General features: G+C 37.6%; 1 protein-coding gene and 1 pseudogene across 1 annotated transcript in view; both read left to right on the plus strand.

Annotated features, from left to right (window-relative positions):
• Nucleotides 1-4766: 4766 nt before the first annotated feature.
• The window catches only part of Aggf1 (angiogenic factor with G-patch and FHA domains 1), a 37908-nt gene continuing 19865 nt past the window's right edge, over nucleotides 4767-22809 (plus strand). The window contains exons 1-8 of the mRNA XM_046427479.2: nucleotides 4767-5355; nucleotides 9814-9916; nucleotides 11855-12054; nucleotides 14464-14628; nucleotides 16951-17139; nucleotides 20091-20421; nucleotides 21711-21822; nucleotides 22172-22223. Of these exons, the coding sequence (XP_046283435.1) occupies nucleotides 5134-5355; nucleotides 9814-9916; nucleotides 11855-12054; nucleotides 14464-14628; nucleotides 16951-17139; nucleotides 20091-20421; nucleotides 21711-21822; nucleotides 22172-22223 (1374 nt within the window). The 5' untranslated portion in view covers nucleotides 4767-5133. The remainder of the gene's footprint in view (nucleotides 5356-9813; nucleotides 9917-11854; nucleotides 12055-14463; nucleotides 14629-16950; nucleotides 17140-20090; nucleotides 20422-21710; nucleotides 21823-22171; nucleotides 22224-22809) is intronic.
• Nucleotides 6284-9807, plus strand: LOC124082567 (coiled-coil-helix-coiled-coil-helix domain-containing protein 2-like; annotated as a pseudogene).

Here is a 22809-nt window from a genome sequence, read left to right on the forward strand (position 1 = left end):
GGAAGATACCAGCACTCCTGGTGCTGGACACCCCCTTACTAGTTTTTCACAAACATATCCAGTATAGTAGTTTGTAGAAATGTGTAAACAAGGCCTCTGGCCTTGAGCTGGGCTTCACAGAGATGTCTACATTTTTAAGATAAGTTACCAACTGGGCTTCATGGTATCAACTGGCAGGGGGAGGAAGGAAAGGGGAGAAGAAGCTCTCCCCTTCTCAGGTGTTGTCCTTGAAGAGTTAACTTGCCCAAATCAGTGAAAGAAAAACCTGATTTTATGTGAACTTCTGCAGACTGTGAACTTCTGAAGCCTTCCCCTTACATGCTGGGTATAAAACTCTGAAACTAACTGAAATCATAGTTCAGGGGATTAATTGATTACAGCAAAATCTGTGCCCTCTGAACCTGGCTACAGCCAAATAAAACTGTTTCCTGCTATCTTTGGTGCCTTACCTCATTTGTCCTTATAACAAACCAGGAGCACTTAACCACTGGGGCATATCCCCAGTCCTTTTTGTTTTGAGACAGGGTCTCACTAAATTGCTTAGGGCCTCATTAAGTTGCTGAGGCTGGCTTTGAACTTGCAATCTTTCTGCCTAAGCCTTCCGAGTGGCTGGGGTCACAGGTATGCTCCACTGCCCCCGGCCTCCTTAGTTATTTTCTATTTTGAAACAGGGTCTCTGCAAGTAGCCAAAGCTGGCCATGAACTTGCAATATACTTGCTTCAGCCTCTGGAGTAGCTGTAATTACAGTGTTACCACTTGGTAAGAATCTCTGTTTAATAAGGAAAACTACAAAATCATGGCAAGGGATATGAGCACAGAACAAATAACAGATAGAAGCCATTATTTGGATCTCCAAAGTGTGGGATGGTCAACTAATGTGTCAGCTTGACTGGGCCACACAATGCCCAGATATCTCCTTAAATGTGATTTCTGTGTGAGGTTGATTTCAAGAGATTAACACTTGACTTGAAGAACTGAGTTAAGCAGATTGCCACTTCCCCCCGCCCCCCATGTGAGTGGACATTGTTAGGTTCAGGGCAGGCTGAACTAAGTTGTCTGCAGGGTGGGCTGAACGAATGGTAGCTGCAGGATAACCCAGGGCACTCAAACCCCTACTGTCTGGTTCTTTATCACCTGTTTGCGTCAAGGCTGAACACTCAACCCCACTCAAGGCTGAACACTTGACCCCCAACTGTCTGATGCAATGGAAACCCATATCTGACCCCTACCCCATCTGTCTGAAGGCAGAAGATGATACCCTTAGCAACTACTGTATGATCCAATCACTGTACGCCAACAAGGCAGCTTGCAGACCCAAAGACCCCATTAGATTTTGGCTATAAAAACTCCCTCCTGCTGGGCCCCTCTCTCTTGCTCTCTCTTTCTTCCTCTCTTTTTGTCTTCTTCTCTTTCTCACTGCTGCAATAAAGATCTCTTGTGTTGTGGTCACTTTCCTTTCAGACATCAGGCAACACACAAAGGGTTTGAATAGAACAAAAGGCAAGCATTAGTCTCTGCCTGCCTGCTGGAGGGAAGTACCAATTTTCTTCTGCCCTCAGCACTCCTAGTTCTCAGGCCTCCAGATTTGAATTGGGATCTACATGATTGGTTCCCAAACTTGGAGGTCTTCGAACTACGCCAAGAGCTTTCCTGTTTCTCTGGCTTGTAGGTAATACATTATGTGACTTCTTGGCTTCCATAATCAATAGAGCCAATTCCTTATATTCCCTACCCCCCTCTATACACACACACACACACACACACATATATATATATATATACATATATATACACACACACACATATATATAACAAGTAGAAGAAATTACATATATATTACATATATAAATGTAATATATATATATAATTTCTCCCATTGGTTCTATTTACCTGGAAAACCCTGACTTATTACCTGAGAGATCTATCAACTGATGCTAAGTACATGCCAATTCTGATTCATAGAGAGACAGTTAAACTCTTCAGATGAAAGCATGAAAAGAAGAAAAAGTAGGAGGAGAAGAGCAAAGAATGGGGAGGAAAGGGACAAACACAGCAGGGATAGTGATGGTAAAAATGAGAAGACCCTGGAGCTTGTCTGAAGCAAACATGGATGATGAAAAGGATGGAATAACCAGTAACGAGTAACGAGTAATGACAAATTTTCTTTCTAACTTGAACCATTGTTTTTAAACAGGGGTTTCCCCTTTAATTTTTTTTTTTTTGCCTTTTCTAAAAAAACAAAAAGCTGCATAAGACAGGGAGTCCCATTCCCATAAGCTTCCATGGTCCTTGGAACCCAGTAGTAGTGGCTGGCTGCCCTGTGCACTCATTTGCTTTACCTCCTTCACCCTGAAGCTGTGTGAAATGCTTTACCCAGTACTAGCTGTACAGTCAGATCTGTTTCTTGAGCTTCAGTCGGGTTTCTGAAGTGCTCATTCCCTACTGGACATTGGTACAGGGGTCCTGAAGGTACCTCAAATTGGGTATAATCATCCAGGCATACCTGTGACCCCACAACTCAGGAGGCCAAGGCAGGAGGACTGCAAGTTCAAGGCCAGCCTCAGCAACTTAGCTTGGGCTCTAAGCAAGTTAGTGAGACCCTGTCTCAAACTAAAAAACAAAAAGAGCTGGGGAAGTAGTTCAGTGGGGGTTAAATCTCTAAAACCCTACCCTATCACCCCCATAAAAGAAAGACCAAGACCTTTTCAGAAACAGTGTTAAAACTTGGGCTGGGGTTGTGGCTCAGTGGTAGAGACTTGCCTGGCATGTGTGAGTCTCAGCACCACATATAAATAAATAAAAAAAATAAGGTGTTGTGTCCATCTACGACTGAATAAATTTAAAAAAAAGGACTATACCAACTTAAGAGGCTGGTGGAAACATAACTCAGAAGTAAAGTCCTTGCCTAGCATATGTGAGGCTCAGTATTGGCATGTGCTTAGCATGAGACATGTTCAATCCCCAACACCACACACTCACACACACACACACACCAAAGTAAAAGAAAAAATAAAACAGAAGGACTAAAGTAAAAGAAAGAAGGTATGTGAATTGATAAACTTTCATGTTAATTCTATCCCCAATTAGTCTATACATTTGAATGTAATTTTCAAAAAAACGTCCATTGGATTGCTTGAGGAATTGAAAAACTAACTTTAAAATTTATATGGAAAAATAGATATTCATGATAATTAAGTCAATTATGTCTTTTTTTGTGTGAGTGGTGTTGGGAATTGAACATGGCTCATGCTAAGCACATGCCAATACTGAGCTACATGCCCCCTAATCCCACTAAGCCAATTTTATTTATTTTTTGGTACCAGCGATTTGAACCCAAGGTCACTTTACCACTGAGCCACATCCCCAGCCTTTGTTATTTTTATTTCGAGACAACTTCTCACTAAGTTGCTTAGGGCTGTGCTAATTGCTGAGGCTGGCCTTGAACTTGCAACCCTCCTGCCTCAGCTACCCCAGTCACTGCAATTACAGTCACGTGCCATCATATCCAGCCCATTAAGTCAATTTTGAAAAAGAAAAGCAGAGTGAAGATTTACCTTATCAGTTATTAACACAATACATAGCTCCTCAGCTTCCCCAGGGTCTGGATACTGGGTGATGATTGACCCTGTTATCCCAGGAAAAATGGAATGATTTAATGATGCTGTGCAGCAGTCATCTAATTTGGAAATCTTCTGTCTGTGGATTCCAGAATTTGCTAAGATATGGAGGAGCCTCAGAAAAAATGACCCAAACATGGTGAGCCTTGTCAAAGATGTGTGTCTCACAATCACTGTCCCTTAGGTTTCTGTTAGTGAATTTTCTTGCCACTGTGTTCTGACATTTTGGTTAACCACACAGTTTCTGTGGGTACTGCCTAGTTTGATGGTGGAGAAAGCTGAAGGAAAGAGAATACAGACAATAATGGGAAGTTTTGGGTGTGGTGATGCATGCTTGTAATCCCAGCAGTTCCGGGGTTTAGGTAGGAGGAGTGTAAATTCAAGGTCAACCTTGGCATTGGCGAGGCCCTAAGCAACTTAGAGAGACCCTGTCTAAAAATAAAAAAATAAGAAAAGGCTGGGAATATAACTCAGTGGTAAAGTACCCCTGGGTTCAAACCCTAGTACCAAAAGAAAAACACGGAAGTTTGACCTCTGGAAAATCTCAGGCCAGCTTTCTGAATCCAGTATCTAATTTAAGAGACCTTGAGGAAGGGAGGAAGTGTGTTTTAAGAAGCCCATGATTTAAAGACTAGTGAAGCAAAGCTAGGGTTCATACAGGATAAATCAAGTAAACCTATCCAACAAGAGTATTTTTCTCTCCTGTTCCACAGAGTATTTTCTTTTACTTCCTCACCAAGGGTTCTCTTGTCTGCAAGTCAAATATAATTAATTAGTCCTCTTTCCAGGGTGTCTTAACTCATGGAATCAGCAGATCAAGTAAGCAGGGCATCAGAATACAACGTTCTAGTTCTAAATTATCATTAACCCTACAATCCCTGGCAAATCATTTCCAGATGTGACTCAGTGTTCACATGTGGAAAATACGGAACTGGGAACTGAACTCCAAACAAAAGGTTTTTCTCAAAGACGGTCGGCATGTACAGAAATTTCTACCTCGCTAGACCTTCTACAACCACTTTCCTTCCACTTCTGCACGCACCCTTGTGCGGCTCCGGCACGCAGGCTGGAGGTGCGCAAATGTACCAAAAGGCCCTTCCCGCTTCCCGTCGCTTCCTTTTCCGTCTTGGCCCCGCCCACCTCCGGTAAATCATTTCCGGTTCTGCTCGGGAACCGCCGAGCGCTCTGTCTTCTAATTCTTTAACCCGAGTACTTCTCCAAGACACCTCTCGGCGTTTCGGTCGCTGTGAAAGGTTATTGTCAACAAAGTGTTCCAATTTCAAGTCGCGCAGATCGGGCAGGGGCCGGCCTCCGTCCCCTTGCTCATTGGTTCGTCGACCCGTCCGACCACAGGTGATAAGTTTCAGGGCGTCATGGCCAGGGGCCACCGCGGCAGGCAGGGTGTGAGGCCACCTTTCGCAGCCCGCGCTCTCCCGTGGCCTCTGGGGCCGCCGGCATCAATCTTGGTCTGAGCCTTGTGCCTCCGCACTCGCGGGCCACCCCTCGCCGGACCTCATGGCTTGCGAGGCACCGTCCCCCCCGCCGTCGCCTTCGTTGTCACTGTCACCGCCCACCTCCCCCGAGCCTGAACTGGCCCAGCTGAGGCGGAAGGTGGAGAAGTTGGAACGCGAGCTGCGGAGCTGCAAGCGTCAGGTGCGGGAGATAGAGAAGCTGCTGCATCACACGGAGCGGCTGTACCAGAGCGCAGAAAGCAACAACCAGGAGCTCCGCACGCAGGTGCGCTGTCCGCCTCTAGCTCCGAGCCCCTTCCAGCCCCGTGAAGTCTTCGAAGCCTTTGATAGCTTCGGAAGGGCTCCCTAGCTGGAGCCCAAAACTACTTTATAGAGTAACTGGAGTAAATGAAAGCATAGAGTTGTAATTCCAAGTACAACTGGAGCAAATCTAAGTTTCAGTGTACTTGGTTTAAGAGACCCTTGGGGCTAGCGTGAATTGTACTCCAGTGCTTTGGCCAGACGGTCTAAATTCTCACTTGTCCCAACGCCCCATTGACAGTTGCGGGGTGTGTGTATGTTTTTTTGTGTGTGTTGTAATGAGGAATCGAACGCAAGAGTTTCACACATTCTAGGCGCTGTAACTCTGAACTACGTCCCCAGCCTTGTAATATTTTTTCTAGCCTCACATGGTTATTCCCTCTTGTAATCCCAGCAACCTTCAGGAGGCTGAGGCAAGAGGATCTCAAGTTTAAGGCCAGCCTCGGCAACTTATCAAGAACCTGTCTTTAAAGAAAAAAGGCTGGGAATGTAGCCCAGTGTTGTTGTCTTTGGGTTCAATCGCCAATACTGCCGAGAAAAAATGAGCTCCGAGTAAAAATGAGCTCCGAAAATTAACTGCTGAGTTGAAATGACTTCTATGCCCGTTGGTTACAGTTGTTGACATTATGACATAGATTGTTTTTTACTCTTTACTCAGTGCTAGTTCTTTAATTCCTCTTATGTATAGGAATTGTGCCAGGATTCAGAAATATGGTAAACATGGGAGGAGACCACAATATGATAACATTAAATAAAACTCTTTTATATTTATAAATTATTAAAATACTGTTTGTCTTAAAGATTCTCAAAGAAAACATTTTACTAATCTTCCAAGAGCCAGCATTTTCTTATTAATGTTAACTTGATAGTGGTCCATCATAAAAAATGGAAATATGTTCCCCAGCTTCTGCTGGCTCTCTGGTGGGGTTGCCCCAAGCTTTGTCCTTTAGCGTTCTGGGCTCTGAAACTTGTGCACAGCATGGCATGTGGAAGCTGAAGCTGTGCCTTGCAAACCCCCCACCTCCTAACCCCAGCCAGCCAGGCCCCTGAGATGAAAGCTGCACCCAGGCCAGCACCAGCAGCTCAGCCACAGAAGCAGCCCTTCCATCTGTAGTTGGCTCATCTGCCACTGCACACCAGCAGTCAGGTCTGATGGTCAATAGCAACCACTGCAGCTGGTGTGGCTGTGGGCTTTTCTGTTAGGCACACACTGGGTTGTACCACCACTGTGGGCCTCAGTGGGGGAAGTATTATTGAGCCCTCTGAGACTGACATCATTTACTGGGAGCCTCAGGGAACCCAGCCACCACAGCAGAAGCAGCTTGGTGGCCCTTGTCTTTATCAGATAAAACAGTTTTTGTAGTGTGCCCAGAATCAGGATGATGTTAAGCTCTGTGAAGATTTCAGTGAGATGCTAAAATAGTGCAGAATTGCAAACAGATTAGTTAATCAAGAAGTTCAAATTGAAAAAGTGGAAAATCGGCTCTGATGACCAAGTTACATTAGTATACAGATATAATTGATAGTGAAAGTACGAACTGTAAAACCACAATGTGAAACCTCACTTAATAGCTTTGTTGTTTCTGAATGGCAATGGAAGAGAGTATTCTAATTGTATGGAAGTTCACTGAGTTGGTACAGAATTTGGGACTGGGCAGATGTTTATGTAGCCTCCTTAAACCAGCTGTTCTGATATTCTTTGTAAGTTAATTAGAATAAAGTGATTTTCTACTGAGGGGGAGGAAAAATAAAAAAGAAATGGAAATGTAAGGTGGGGTAGGTGGCTTGTGCCCATAGTCTCCATTATTTGGGAGGCCAAGATAGGAGATCACTTGAACTAAGAGTTCAAGATTAGCCTGGGCAACCTCATCTTAAAAAAAAAAAAATGCTAGGGATATAGCTCAGCAGTAGAGCTCGTGCTTAGCATTTGCAAGGTCCTGGGTTGGATCCCCAGCACCACAAAAACATCAAACAACTTAGAAATACTAACTCACAGTAGTAAAGTACCAACTTTAGTACTAATTATAAGTACTAATTTATAGTAGTAACTCTGCTCTCCTAGTCAGCCTCCCCTGGGAGGGAAGAATTCGGTTAACTGTCATCCCAAATCATTCATGTTTCATTTGGAGCAGTAAAATGTAGGCTTGAGAATTGAGGATGAAATAATAGAAAACCATAATATGTGCAGGATCTGGCTTTGGGGTCTAAAGACCTTGTGTAAATTACTTGTCTCTTCAGGTATTTTTATATGTAAAATTGGCCATTAGGATAACTAATTTGTAAGGCAGTGGTGTGAATTATGGAGATGTTATCCAAAGTACCAATAATCTAGTACATGTAATAGTGGAAACAGCCAGAGCCAGAACTAGGGCAAAGTAGTCAGGCTCCTAGGATGAGGAAGCTAAAGGGGCACTTATTTTCAGGTATGGACCCTATACTTTTATGGAGCTGCGAGAGAGTGGCTCCTTAGATTTGTTACCTTAAAGTATCTTGCTTGTTTCACACTAGTTCCAGTCCTGGTAATAAGAGCAGATCTGATAACTCATAAAGTGCTTAGATAATCTATATATAATCAGTCTTACACCTTCCTCTATTTAAGCTAATGTATCTTAAATATTTTGTCGATTTTTTTAAAAGTTGGTTTCATGCATATAGTAGATATTGTCTCATACTAAGAATCTTTCAGAGAAGCATTAACTCATCTGCTTATGGGCATGTCCACACTGTGTTTCTCTGATCAATGCAGTATCCTTTCAAGGGCATTTTAATATATGAGGCATGTGGAAGATAGATGCCCCTCTCAGATGGCCTTGTTCTCTGTTCCCTTCTGCTGCAGTTATTTAGTCATAAGACTACTATTTAAAGAAAACAAATATGCATTAAGGCATACAAATGGCATTAATGTATTTAAGTGAATAGCTAATTCCAGGTGAAGGACACTGAGTGATACTAGATAATTCAGTATGAATGGAATTTGTAGTTTTTAGATTTTTCTGATTCTGTGTGTGTGTGTGTGTGTGTGTGTGTGTGTGAGAGAGAGAGAGAGAGAGAGAGAGAGAGAGTGTGTGTGTGTGTGTGTGTGTGTGTGTTAGTTACTGGGGATTGAATACAGGGCTTTATACTTTCTCAGCAAGTCCTCTACCACTGAGCTACACTCCAGTCTTTTTAATTTTTTGAGACAGGGTATCCTTAATTTGCCCAGTATGTTCTTGAACTTGGGATCCTCCTACCTCAGCCTTCTGACTAGGTGGAATTACAGGCTTGTGCCACCGTTCCTGCTATTTTTTTAGAACTGCTGACTTTTTAAATAGTAGCATAAAAACATTCTAGTAGCATAAAAACATTTCTTGTGTGTGTGTTTGGTTGATTTCTTCTTTGTTCTTGCTTTTTTGGCAGTGCTGTGTATTTAACCTGGGGCCTGGTGCATGTTAGGCAAGCACTCAACCACTCAGCCCCAAATGGTCCTATTGGTTAGAAATGAAGGATTCTGTTCATGAAGTCCCATTACTTAGTTTGGCCAAATTAAGTTGGGGGATGGTATTTGTATGTTTGGCAAGCAAATTTTTTTATTTTTATTTTTTGAGAGAGAGAGAGAGAGAGAGAGAGAGAGAGAGAGAGAGAGAGAGAGAATGAATATCTTTTTTGTAGATGGACACAACACAATGCCTTTATTTTTATGTGGTGCTGAGAATCGAACCTGGTTCCTGCCCGTGCTAGGTGAGCGCTCTACCACTGAGCCACAATCCCAGCCCCACAAAATTTTTGTTTGTTTGTTTGTTTTTTTGTACTGGGAATTGAACTCAGGGACACTCTTCCACTGAGCCACATCCCCAGCCCTATTTTGTATTTTATTTAGAGAGAGGGTCTTACTGAGTTACTTAGTGCCTCGCTTTTCCTGAGACTGGCTTTGAACTCACGATTCTCCTGCCTCAGCCTCCCAAGCTGCTGGGATTATAGGCATGTACCACTGCTCCCTGCTGTGCAAGCAGATTTAAGAATAAAAACATCCATGTGCCAAGTATGATATTGTGTGCTTATAGTGCCAGCACTTGGGAGGCTAAGGTGGGAGGATCATTTTAGCCTAGGAATATCCAGTCCAGTCAAGTCAACATAGTGAAATCCCCATCTCAAAAGAAGAAAAAAAAATCTGAAAATTAACTCTAAGAGTTATAAGTATTTTTAGTATTTCTGAAAAAGAAACAAACCCTCCTTTGGCTCTTCTTTAAAACTTTTGAACATAAAAGAGTAAGATTTATTCCAGTAAGAAAAAGAGAACTCTTGCAAGGTGAGAGGAGATGTGATAGGGGTTGCCACTTGTCTGAAACTTTTACCAAGAAAAATACTTTCTTGTTTTAATATGAAGAGAATGGTGTATGTAGTATATTGCTTTATGATTTTTCCTAAAGCTTTTGTTTCCTTCCAGGTGGAAGAACTCAGTAAAATACTTCATTGTGGGAGAAATGAAGATAATAAAAAGTTTGATGTAGAAGTACAAACAGAGAACCATACTCCTTGGTCAATTTCAGGTATTCATCTCGTGAGGGTATCCTAATACTATAACATTCAGAACATGCTAACATAGTGTTTCTGTTAAATTTAAAGTAGATAAAGATCTACATAAATATGAGAACTGTCATAATATTGACTGTTTTCCACATAATTTGGTATTTGCAGATAATTAATTTGCTCTCTGGTACTGTCATTTCTTTAATTTCTATAATGTTGCTGATGTGTTTTCTGTGGACTGAAAACATTACTGAGATATGTATATATATATATTTAAGATGTTGATGGACCTTTATTTAATTCATTTTATTTATATGTGGTGCTGAGAATTGAACCTATGCTAGGCAAGCGCTCTACAACTGAACCATAACCCAAGCCCCTCACTGAGTAATTTTTTTTGAGATTTTTTTTTTTTTAGTTGTAGGTGGATGTAATACCTTTATTTAATTTATTTTTATTATTTATATGCAGTGCTGAGACTCAAATCCAGTGCCTCACATGTGGTAGGCAAGTGCTCTATCACTGACCTATAACCCCAGCCCCTCACTGAATAATTTTATTTTTTGTTTTTGACATGGGGGGGTCTCACTGTGTTCTCCAGGCTGGTCTCAGACTTCTGGGTTCAAGTGATCCTGCCACTTCAGACTCTGGGACTGCAGAAACTCTTCACCATGCCTGGCTTACTGAGTAAATTGTGCTATGTAGATACTTTCATATCTGGCCTTTTTTTGTGTCCAGGGGCTCAGGTTTTCTTGTTGATATGTTCCACTTAGCATTATATTTAGTGCTAGTCTCTTAGGCACTTGGAGGAATGGTAAACCTACCATCATAGCCTCATCAATTGTTATATTATAACACAAAATAATTGAGCTACTGAGTTTTAATTACTATGGATCATAAGAAGTAATCTTTCCCATTATGTTTTACATTGCTTCGTTCATGACATATAGGTAAATTTCTAAACATACCAATAGTAGTAGCCTTATATATGTATGATATTAAATTTTTCTCAGCATGAGAAAAATTGGACAGCAAAATCAAATCCAGTTACTAGGCTTTTTTGTCAGAATACAAGCTATCTACATATTTCTATTTTACCCCCCCCCTTTTTTTTTTAAGAGAGAGAGAGAATTTTTTAATATTTATTTTTTAGTTTTCAGTGGACACAACATCTTTATTTTTATTTTTATGTGGTGCTGAGGATTGAACCCAGTGCCCCGCGCATGTCAGGCAAGTGTGCTACCCCTTGAGCCACATTCCCGCCCCCCCCTTTTTTTTTCAGTACTGATGATTGAACCCAGTGTTGCTATACCACTGAGCTATATCCTAGCCTTATTTATTTATTTTTGGCAACAGGGATTGAACCCAGAGGCACTTAACCATTGAGCCACATCCCTACCTTTTTATATTTTTTTATTTTGATACAGGCTCTCCCTAAGTTGCTTAGGGCCTCAGTAAAATTGCTGAGGCTGGCTTTGAACTTGCAATCCTTCTGCCTCAGCCTCCTGTCTTTTTTGGGAGGTGGGGCCCCACTGGGGATTGAGCCCAGGGGTGCTTAACCACTGAACCACATCCCTAGCCCTATTTTATATTTTATTTTGAGACAGAGTCTCACTAAGTTGTTGAAGCTGGCTTTGAACTTTTAATCATCCTGCCTCAGCCTCCTGAGTTGCTGAGATTATAGGCGAGTGCCACTGTGCTCAGCTCTTCTTTACCCTTGATGTGGAAATCCCAAATCTATTCACCTGGCTTTTTTATAGCTTGATAACTGGGGTACTGATGGAGACAGTAGAATTAAAGGTACACAATTTGAAGATTTATATGCATCATCAGTTTTAATTTTTTAAAATATGTACAGTTGTAATGTGTGTTGTTTTGTACTAAGAGCCAATGTTTCAGAATTAAGCCTGTTTTATGTACACTATTCTAATATGTCACTTAATTTGCTTTTGCTACAGGTTATTATCAGGCATACTATAATGATGATAGTCTTACAAATAAGGTGACTGAACACTCAGTTCAACATTGTCAGAATACTGAAGCTCCTACTTCTAGTTCTCAAGACCAGTCACAAATAGAAAGTGATATTTTCACTGGTACTGTTGCAACAGAAAATGTTAAATGTGAACCTGAAGATCATTTCACCTCAAATTCACAGGTAATAAAACGCTAAGTTGAAGCTTTTTTTCCCATGTTGCTGGGGATTGAACCCAGGGGTGGTTTATCACTGAGCTAAATCCCTATCCCTTTTTCTTTTATTTTGGACAGTGTCCTACTGTATTGCTGAGCTGGGTCTTGAGCTTCATTCATTCCTCAGCCTTCTAAGTTGCTGGGATTACAGGCATATGCCATCACACCTGGCAACATGAAATTCTTGATGCTAAAGAACTTGTCCTTATTTGTCATTATTATGTGGAAAGATAGACTCCTTTGGTGCATTATAACATACTAGGGTTATAAACATTCAATTGTCCCAAGAATAGTACACTTTATTTTATGTTTTGAGATGAGGTTGTGCTATGCTGTGCTGTGTTGCCCAGGCGTCTCAAATCTCTGGGCTCATATGATTCTCATGTTTCAGCCTTCAAGTAGCTGGGACTACAGGCTCATGCCACTGTGTCTTGCAAGTTTTTTTTCCTTGTTGTTGTTTCTGAAATTGAACCCCTGGGCACTATACTACTGAACTACATCCCTAGTCCTTTTTATTTTGAGACAGGGTTTTGGCAAGTGTCGGAGGCTGGCCTCAAAACTGGAATCGTCCTGCCTCAGTTTCCTGAGTGGGAATACATCAGGCTCCACCTGGCAAAATTTCTATTTATTTATTTACTTATTTATTTATACCAGAGATTGAACCCAGGAGTACATAACCACTGAACCACACCCCCAGCCAACTTTTTATTTTTTGTTTTGAGACAGGGTCTCACTAAATTGCTTAGGGCCTCTCTTAAGTTGCTGAGGCTGACTTTTGAACTTGCAATCCTTGGCCTCCCAAGTTGCTGGGATTACCAGCATTCTTGCCAACAGTTTTTAAAAGCCAAAATTAGGCTGGCTGTGGTGGCTCATATCTGTAATCCCAGTGACTCAGGAGGCTGAGGCAGCTGGTTGCAAGTTCAAGGCCAGCCACAGCAACTTTGCAAGACTCTGTCTCAAAATAAAAAAAATACAAAGGTCTGGATATGTAGCTCAGTGATAGAGCACAACTGGGTTCAATCCCCAGTAACTCTCCCCATCAGAATTTATTTATATGTATAATTGTTTTCCTGCTACGTTGTGCTCTAAAATTTTGTGACGTGTACAAACTAAACAAAGAGAATTTGTCAGTATATTTTGACTCAGCTAAAGAGCTTTGAACAGCACATACAATATCATGTTTACATGTAAAAACATATTTTGGGGGAGTATAGGGTCTTGGTATGTCTTTTGGGCTGACCTCAAACTCCAGGGCTTAAGTGATCCTCCTATCTCAGCCTGTGCACTTAGTTATATTTAGAAATAATTTTTTTCCCCTAGTGCCAGATATTGAACCCAGGGCTTGGTGCATGCATGCTAGGCAAGTGCTCTGCCATTGAAGAGCTATGTCCATAGCTGTAAAAAAGAAATTCTTTTATGTTAAATAGCCTCTCCCTGTTCAAATTTCCTTAAATGTTTTGTACATTTGAGTTTTATAATTTGTTTGAATCAGAATTATTATGCCTCATTTAATCTGTAACTTTCTTCTCCATCTCTCTTTTTAAAGTGTTTTTCTCATTTAACATATAATTATTGAAAAATATAGATCTTTTGTCTTAATATTTCATGGTCTGTTTTTTTATAGATTGTTTCCCTATAGTATCATATATTTTTTTTATTTTAAAAAATATTTTATTAGTTATAGATGGACACAAATACCTTTATTTTATTTCATGTGGTGCTGAGGATTGGACCAGTGCCTCATATGTGCTAGGCAAGTGCTCTGCCACTGAGCTACAACCCCAGCCCCCATACATTTTTTTAAAATTAATTATTATTGTTATTTTTTTAGGTACTGGGGATTGAACTCAGGGGCACTCAACCATGGAACCCACATCCCCAGCCCTATTTTTGTATTATATTTAGAGACAGGGTCTCTCTGAGTTGCTTAGTCCCTTGCCATTGCTGAGGCTGGCTTTGAACTTGGGATTCTCCTGTCTCAGCCTCCTGAGCCACTAGGATTACAGGTGTGTCCTACCACTCCCGGCTTATACATTTATTTTTGAATAATTGTTATTCTCTTAGTTTTAGTGTCTTTAAAACTGGATCAAGGGGCTGGAGGTGTAGTTACTGGTAGAGTATTCACCTAGTATGCACAGATTCCTTTATTCCATCTCCACCATTGTAACTAAAAACTGGGTCAAAATTGAATTAAATGACATATTAGTAAACATTTGTTAAAACAGTTCCAATTGTAATTGGTAGCCATATCTTTCCATTGTAGAAATGGAAGTCATTGTTTTTAAACATAGTTTTCTTTCTACTTATTTTAATTCTGATAACTTTTGGATTGATATACAGAAGTTTGTCTTATTTTATGTGACTGTGTCTTCTGTAGGAGTTAACGTCTGCATTAGCAACAGAAGATACATCCTTAGAAGGTTCATCATTAGCTGAGAGTTTGAGAGCTGCTGCAGAAGCTGCTGTATCACAGACTGGATTTAGTTATGATGAAAGTACGGGACTATATTTTGATCACAGCACTGGTTTCTATTACGATTCTGTAAGTGTCTTGGATTTTTTTTTTTTTTTAATACCAAATCGTTATATATTTAACTGCCTGTTAGCAAATACCAAACGCTAAGCTGAAGTAAAAGCAAGATATGGCATTTAAAAATTATGTTTTATTCAAAGCTTTGACAAAAGGATTATAAAATAGCTTGTGATGCTACCCTTTTAGATTTTTGAGTAAGATAAGTTGCTAATTGTGATTATTACAAATCAATATTTTAGAGCAATCTAAATTATTTTTGTGTGTGTGTGTGTGTGTAATTTTGGTGATTAAAATCCATGGCCTTATGCATGCTCAGCAAGTATTCTACCACTGAGCTACCTCCTGAGCTCTTTTTTATTTTATTTTGAGACAGGGTCTCAATAAGTTGCTTAAGCTGACCTTGAACTTGTAATCATCCTTCTCAGCCTCCTATCTAGGATTATAGGCATGCACTGTTGTACCTGGTTCCTAATAACCTTTTATATGTAAAGTAACATGTTACAATGAATTTTTATTAGTCAAATTAGATCATTAATTGTTTTAAAATATTTAAGAACCTAAGTGTATATATTTTTATTTAAGGAAGTGAAATTGTTAATTATAGGTTAGGGGTGAGATTTAAATTTTCAAATTATTTATTTATTTATTTTTAGTACTGGGGATTGAACCTAGGGGTGCTTTTAACATTGAGCCACATCCGTAGTTGAGATTAGAGATTCCATTAGTTTATCTGCACATGGTAGACTGTTTAAAAGTCTTTCATGAAGAGATTTTTTTTCCCATGGGAGTATGCTAATTGACATTACTATTTAATGTCCCAGAAAGTTAAACTCTTATCCAAAGCTATTACTTATTTGGTTTTAAGGAAAATACTGTTTCCAAGTAGAAATTAGGCTTTGTCATTTTTCTACCTTCCTGTCTGTATCTTTCCTCTTGACATCTGTTCTGTAAGTAGTTACATTCTGTATGTTATATTTCTAAGTAGACCAGGAACATTCTTATTTTTCCAGTGTGGTGCTAGTTTTCATTTTATTTTAATTAAATAACTTTTTTCTTGTATTTTGCAAATGCCTACGTATTGGATTGACATATTTATCAAAGTTTAAAGGTCTAAGTTATAAAAGTTCCTTTATACCTAGAAATAAAATGAGAAAGTGTCATTAAATTTCTTAAAGGAAAGATGGTGAAAATTCTAAATATTTTTAAAAGAAATCTGCAAAATGTATGGATTAAAGATGATATATTGCTGGGCATTGTGGCTCATGCCTATAATCCCAGCAGCTGGGGAGGCTGAGACAGGCAGATCATGAGTTCAAAGCCAGCCTCAGCAACTCAGAGACCCTGACTCTAAATAAAATATAAAAAAGGGCTGGGGATGTGGCTCAGTGGTTAAGTGCCTCAGGATTAAATCCCTGATACCGAAAAATAAAATAAATAAATTGTAATAGTTAGAAAAATAAATTAATAAATAAGTAAATAAAATAAAACTATCCTTTTCAGAAAGTTTTGCTCCATCTCAGTACATCATATTTTTAGGTGTGTTCTGTATGGATTTATGATATAAATAAAATATAGCTGACTCAGTTAAATTTTGGTTTTGGAGTCTTAACCAGTGTCTCATAAATGTAGGTGATTACATAATTTTATCTTTATGGTTTTTAATTCATAATTTGCTAAAATTCATTTGCACATGACTGTCCTACTCAAGTCTTCCTTACTTTAATATAGAATTAATTAGTGAAGGCAATTGTTTACCAGGTTCTTTCTATAGAGTGTTATGTTGTGGTTTTTATAAGTTTTTTTCCTCCCCCTTAAAATTTTCTTACTTTTTGTAATAAACATTAAAGGTAAATCTTGTGTTATTAATACTGAGGGGAGGGGTTGGGGTTGATGCTATCAGACCATTATTCTGTGGTCATTAAGAATGATGAGTCTGAAATTGCTTCCATATGCAGGTTTTCTAATGTGTGCCTCAGTTTTCGTATTTTCAAAAAAGTTTCTTATTATCATTTTTTTATTAATGTATCAAGTTGAGCCATAAGAAAGTTCAATTTCTTTTAAAGTGAAAATTCATCAAATCATGGCCATTTCATGTGATTTCATTTAATGTTTAGATTTGCTTTTCATACTAGGAAAATTAAAGCAGATATTGGTAAAGTATTTTGGAAAATTTTTCATATTCTTTTAACTCAGTATCTTCTGAAAATACTACAGTAGTTAAAAGACACACATTTACTGTATTTGAATGGATTTGACATTTCTGTTAGGTTTGTTTTTCTACTATATTTCATCATAGATAAATAGAATTTATTGTTTTCTTGACTTTGAAAGGAAAATCAACTATATTATGATCCTTCCACTGGGATTTATTACTACTGTGATGTGGAAAGTGGTCGATATCAATTTCATTCTCGAGTAGACTTGCAACCTTATCAGACTTCTAGTACAAAACAAAGTAAAGATAAAAAATTGAAGAAGAAAAGAAGGGATCCAGATTATTCTATAACAAATGAGGAAAAGGTAATGTCTTTTTAATTTTAAAATGTTACATAATTTCGATAATGTAAGTAAGGCAGCATTTTCTTATGAAACTGAAAATTGTTCTATAACTGATTTTCAATAACATTTTTTAAAATATCAGAATGCAACAATCAAAAAAAGTTAAGATGGAGTGACCATGACCTTTTCACAAATTTTCAATCACTAGATAAAGAAGATATGTCTCAAAATTTGGAGGAGGTAAATTTAGGGCAGTATTTGCTTTATTTTTAAAGATACTTTTAAACCTCACTTTTTGTAGGTGAGAATATATGGATGTGAGCAGTGGTGTGAAGAGACTAGAGTAAATAACTTGAAATGTACATTGTTCCTGAATGCCTACCTGCAAGCCCTTTCTCATCTCTTAGTGGGTATCTAACATTCTATACTGGCAAATAGCTTATTGAAAATAGCACTTTGGACAGTTTCACTCATTTTTCCCCTATACAGTTGTTTAATAAACAATAGTAACAAAATACACAGATTTTATATATATATATATATATATATATATATATATATATATATATATATGCACATACACATATACATATATATGTGTGTATATATGTATATCTATATATGTATATGTATTTTTTTGGGCGGGGGGGCTGTAATTTACATGGCCTTCAAAGCTCCTAATAGTTTTTCAGCTTCTTGTCCTTGATGAATATGTATTACTGGGAGTGTATATACTTTATCACACTGCAAAAGCTTACCTAGTCTCCAAACTGAATTTATGCTCCTATTAAAAATATGTGTATAAGATGCTATCATATTTTTATAAAATAATGGAAGAATATACGGATTCACTTCATCATATTGTTCTAAGATAGAAAATTCAGAGTGTGTTACTGACTTAAGGGAAAAGAGGAATATGATTGCTTCTCCAAGGCTAAAATAACAGAGTTGTCTGTTGTATAAAATGGGGACTATAATTATTTATTTTATTTTTATTTTTAGTGGATCTGGGGATTGAACTCGGGGCCTTACACATGGTAGGCTGAGCTTATACCCCAGGTGTATTTTTGAAAGTCAGTACAAGAGTTAATTTTAAGTTTTCTTACCACAAAAATATGTAATGCATATGTTAAATAGCTTGATTTAGTCATTTGATGTCTATATAATTCATTTATATATATCATGTTGTATATGATAAAAATTTATTTGTGTATTAAAAATAATAGATATGGGGCTGGGGTTGTGACTCAGTGGTAGAGCACTTGCCTAGCATGTGTGAGGCACTGGGTTTGATTCTTATGCACCACCTATAAAAATAAATTAAAAAATAAAGGTCTGTAGGCTTCTTGATGAACAAGAGTAATAAAGTACTTAATAGCAACAGAATAAGAACAGAATGTGTTGTGATGCCAGGGGTATATCTACATAAAATTAATGAAAAAAAATCTCAAAGAGTTTGCATAGAATAACAAGAGTGTCTAACTGTGTGATTGAATTTAGGGTGATTTTTTTTTTTTCCTTTTTCCTTCCCTTTAAATATGTAGTTTCTAATTTATTTTTTAATATAATTCACAAAGTATGTATGTATGAAGGGTGAAGAGAAAAGAGTAAAGAGTAAAAATCTCAAAAAAATGGTTCATTGACAACTAAAAGAAAAAGTTAAAAAAAAAAATAATAGATTTGTTTTTTTCCATAAAGCATGCTGACTATGCCTGTACAAGTTAATAATAGTACAGTGCTTGGAAATGGAAGGAGACCCTCAGAGTTATACAAAAGTACATGCAAGAGGAAGTGAGGGGAAGGGGAAAAATAATATAAGGGGGACAAACGAATGTCAGTAGAGGGAGCAGAGAGAGAAGAGGGGAGGGGAGGGGAGGGGAGGGGAGGGGGGATAGTAGAGGATAGGAAAGGCAGCAGAATACAACAGACACTAGTATGGCAATATGTAAATCAATGGATGTGTAACTGATGTGATTCTGCAATCTGTATATGGGGTAAAAATGGGAGCTCATAACCCACTTGAATCAAATTGTGAAATATGATATATCAAGAACTATGTAATGTTTTGAACAGCCAACAATAAAAAATTAAAAAAAAAAATAATAGTACAGTGCTTATGCTATATAAGTTAAAATTTTGGAAAAAGGAAGATATAAATTTTAGAATAAAAGATAATATAATTTGTCTATATTTTAAAACTTGGGGCACTATGAAGCCTACTTTAAAAATAATCAGGTACATTTGGATTTTTAAATTCATGTATATGTAAAATCAGTTCTATATTTTATTTGCATATTGACTTGCTATTTGGTAAGAGATTGAAAGGAAAATTTAAAGTAGGTAGGTGCTTTCTCTAGCCCTACACTGTCCAATAAGGTAGCTCTCTTAGCTCCATGTGGCTCTTGACCTTTTGAAATGAAGCTAGACCAAATTTGGTATGTTGTATGTATAAAATATGTCTGGATTTTGAAGTCTTCTTAGAAAAAATGGAAACGTTCTCATTAATAATTTTTCTTTTTAAAGTATGGCTTCTAGGAAATTTAAAACTACAGATGTGGCTTATGTTATATTTTTATTGGATAGTATATTTTTTATAGTATAGGTTATAACATGGTCCAAGCAATACATATTGAGCGCCTGGACGGAGTAATATTAGGACATTGAGAATAAATAGGGGAGACAGATTTGGAATCAGTTGTAGATGGAGTCTGTACCACTTGGTAATTGACTCCATGTAGTGGTTAAGGGGTGTCAATGATAGGTATAAGATTTTTAATTTGGATGATAAGAGGATGATAATGTCATTCATTAACTGAGAAGAGGAATATGAGAGAAAGAGTAGGCACAGTTTATAACTTTTGTTTTTTCACTATACATTATATCTTTACATTCATTGAAACTTCATATAATAATAAAAGAGACTGATGTTTAAAGTTATTATCCCCTTCTTCCACATATCTATTCCTTTCCAGGATTTGAATTCAGAAGATCAGAAAGCCTCCAGTGTTGAATATGTAAACTGCAGTGAAGGAGAAATTTTTACAAATGTGAAAAAGAAGGCCAAAATAGACATTCATCACAAAAATAGTTCCCCTAAACTCACTCTTCCAGTTAGTGGAAATGCTATAGCATCTCCTCTTAATGAGAACATCTGTAATTCAGCTTCACTTAAAGATGAGAAAATCATAGAGAGAGATAGTGAGCCAGAAGAAGGTGAAATTACAGACTCTCAAACAGAGGACAGTTATGATGAGGGTAATACCAGTGAAGACAGTGTAACTGCAGAAGAAACAGAGGAGGAAGGTAAGTAAGTAACCATTGAGTTTTAATTAAATACAACTCAGTCTGGTAATTATAAAAGAGCAAAACAGTTAAAAGTGTTAGTAACTCATAGAATATCTGCCCAAAATAAAGTGAGTGTTTTGTTGATATTATTGAAAATTATGTGAACTTAGTTGGTAAATTTTAGAAAGAAGAATGTGAATAAATGAATAATACTTTGGACCTTAAGAAAGTTTCATTGTATCAAATAGCCTAATCAATAGAACAGAAAACCAAACTTCCTACACTCTAACCTGAAAGTATATATTAAAGCTATTTAGTGGATTAGATACTTTTTACAATATATGAAGAAAAAGTAAGTTTTGTTTAAAAAGTGTAGCTCATGAATTCAGTTACTTATGTATTATGGCAAATCTAGTATTTTTTACACACAGATATAAAGGCATACTTTTAAAACACAGTATTTCATATTATAGTATATGAATTAATTTTGTTCTTTTGTTCTTAGTGGGATTTCTCTTATTTTTAATAAGTGGACTAAAACTTTCTAGCTTAAAATAAAAAAATTTGTTTGAGAATATTTTCAAATTTCAAGACCTTAAGAAAGTTAGTTTATTTATTTTTTGATAGATGCTTAATATACTGCACACCTTATGCTATTCACTGTAATAATAGCATTAGGCTTATTCATTCTTATATAAATATCACAGAATTAAAGACGTTTATTTTAGTTGGATTGAAAGTTTTTTGTTTGTTTGTTTTTTGCCCTGGTGGGGATTAAATCCAGGCACTTTTGTATGGTAGGCAAGCACTCTACCACTGAAATCCACCTCCAACTCCAGAATTAAGATTTTTGACCAGTACTTTTTTTTTTTTTTGTACTTGGGATTGAACCCAAGGGCACTTAACCACTGAGCCACATCCCCAGCCCTTTTTATTTTTTTATTTTTATTTATTTTTTCCTGAGATAGCACCTTGCTAAGTTGCTGAGGACTTTGCTAAGTTGCTGAGGCTGGCTTTGAACTTTTGACCCTCCTGCCTCAGCCTCCTGAGCTGCTGAGATTATAGGTGTGCACCACTGTGCCCAGCAATCAGTACATTTTTTATTTGTGTATGTGTGGTACTGGGGATTGGGTTCAGGCCTCGTGCTTACTAAGACCATGCTCTACCATTGAGCAATACCCTTGGTCCTGATGAAAAACATTTTTTGTTCTGTTTTGTTTTTAAGGATGCCTCCTTTATATCCAGGTAAATTTTATTTTATTTGCATAGCATTTGAATTAATGTTTGCCTATTTCTTTCCTTGGCAGATGAAGAAAAAATTTGGCCCCCATGTATTAGAGTAATTGTTATTAGATCACCAGTGCTGCAGACAGGATCTCTTTTTATTATTACAGCTGTAAACCCTGCTACAATTGGAAGGTAAAAATGGTTAATATTATTATAGCATTCTTTCATTTATTTCAAAGACGCTTTATCATGCTAGTATTATGTATCAAACATTGTTTTATGTGCTGTGGATACAAGGAGGACTAAGGTAAAGTTTCTACCCAGAGAAAGCACATTTGAAGAAAAAAGGACATGTAAACAAAGAATTACTATGTGAAAGCATAGCAAATCTAAAATAGCAGTAAGGATATTCTATAATCAAGAGATCTAATGTGAGGCCTTGCCTTTCAACACTTAAAAAAATTCTTACCATATCAGTCTTTAAGTATTTTATTTATATATGCTTCAAAAATTGTTAATGACACTCTACTCAATTCTGCAGAGAAAAAGATATGGAGCATACTCTCCGAATCCCTGAGGTTGGTGTCAGTAAGGTAAGATCTTTGATTTCTCAAGTATAGCCTCCTAGATATAATTTTAAAAATCATCATTTCATAAAAATTTTAAAAAGTCATTATAGTAGAAAGTTTGAAGTTTTTCTCATTAAATAAAAAAAATTAATGTTTAGTATAGTTATGGTAATAAAGGCAGTGCAACTTTAATTATTGCAGTGTTGAGGAAATAAAAATTCTTTATCACAATTTCAGTAAACTAAATTTGTGTGTGTGTGCATGAGAGAGAGAGAGAGTGTGTGTGTGTGTGTGTGTGTGTGTTTGTTTGTGGGTGTGTGTGTGTGGGGGGAGTTGCGGCGGAGACAAACAGGCTGATCTTGAACTTTTGAGTTCAAATGATCTTCCTGCCTCAGCCTCACAAGAAGCTGGGACTAGGGACTGGGGTTGTGGCTTAGCAGTACAGCTCTCGTCTAGCACGTGCAAGGTGCTGGGTTTGATCCTTAGCACCACATAAAAAATGAATAAATAAAATAAAGGCATTATGTCCATCTACAACTAAAAAAATATTTAAAAAAAAAAAAAGGAACTGGGACTATAGGCATGCTACTGCATCTTGCTAATCTGAATC

Source organism: Marmota monax, unplaced genomic scaffold (genome assembly GCF_021218885.2).
Source record: "Marmota monax isolate L192 unplaced genomic scaffold, Marmota_monax_Labrador192_F-V1.1 WCK01_AAM20220418_F8-fsc00018, whole genome shotgun sequence".
In the NCBI taxonomy this organism is placed as follows: domain Eukaryota; kingdom Metazoa; phylum Chordata; class Mammalia; order Rodentia; family Sciuridae; genus Marmota; species Marmota monax.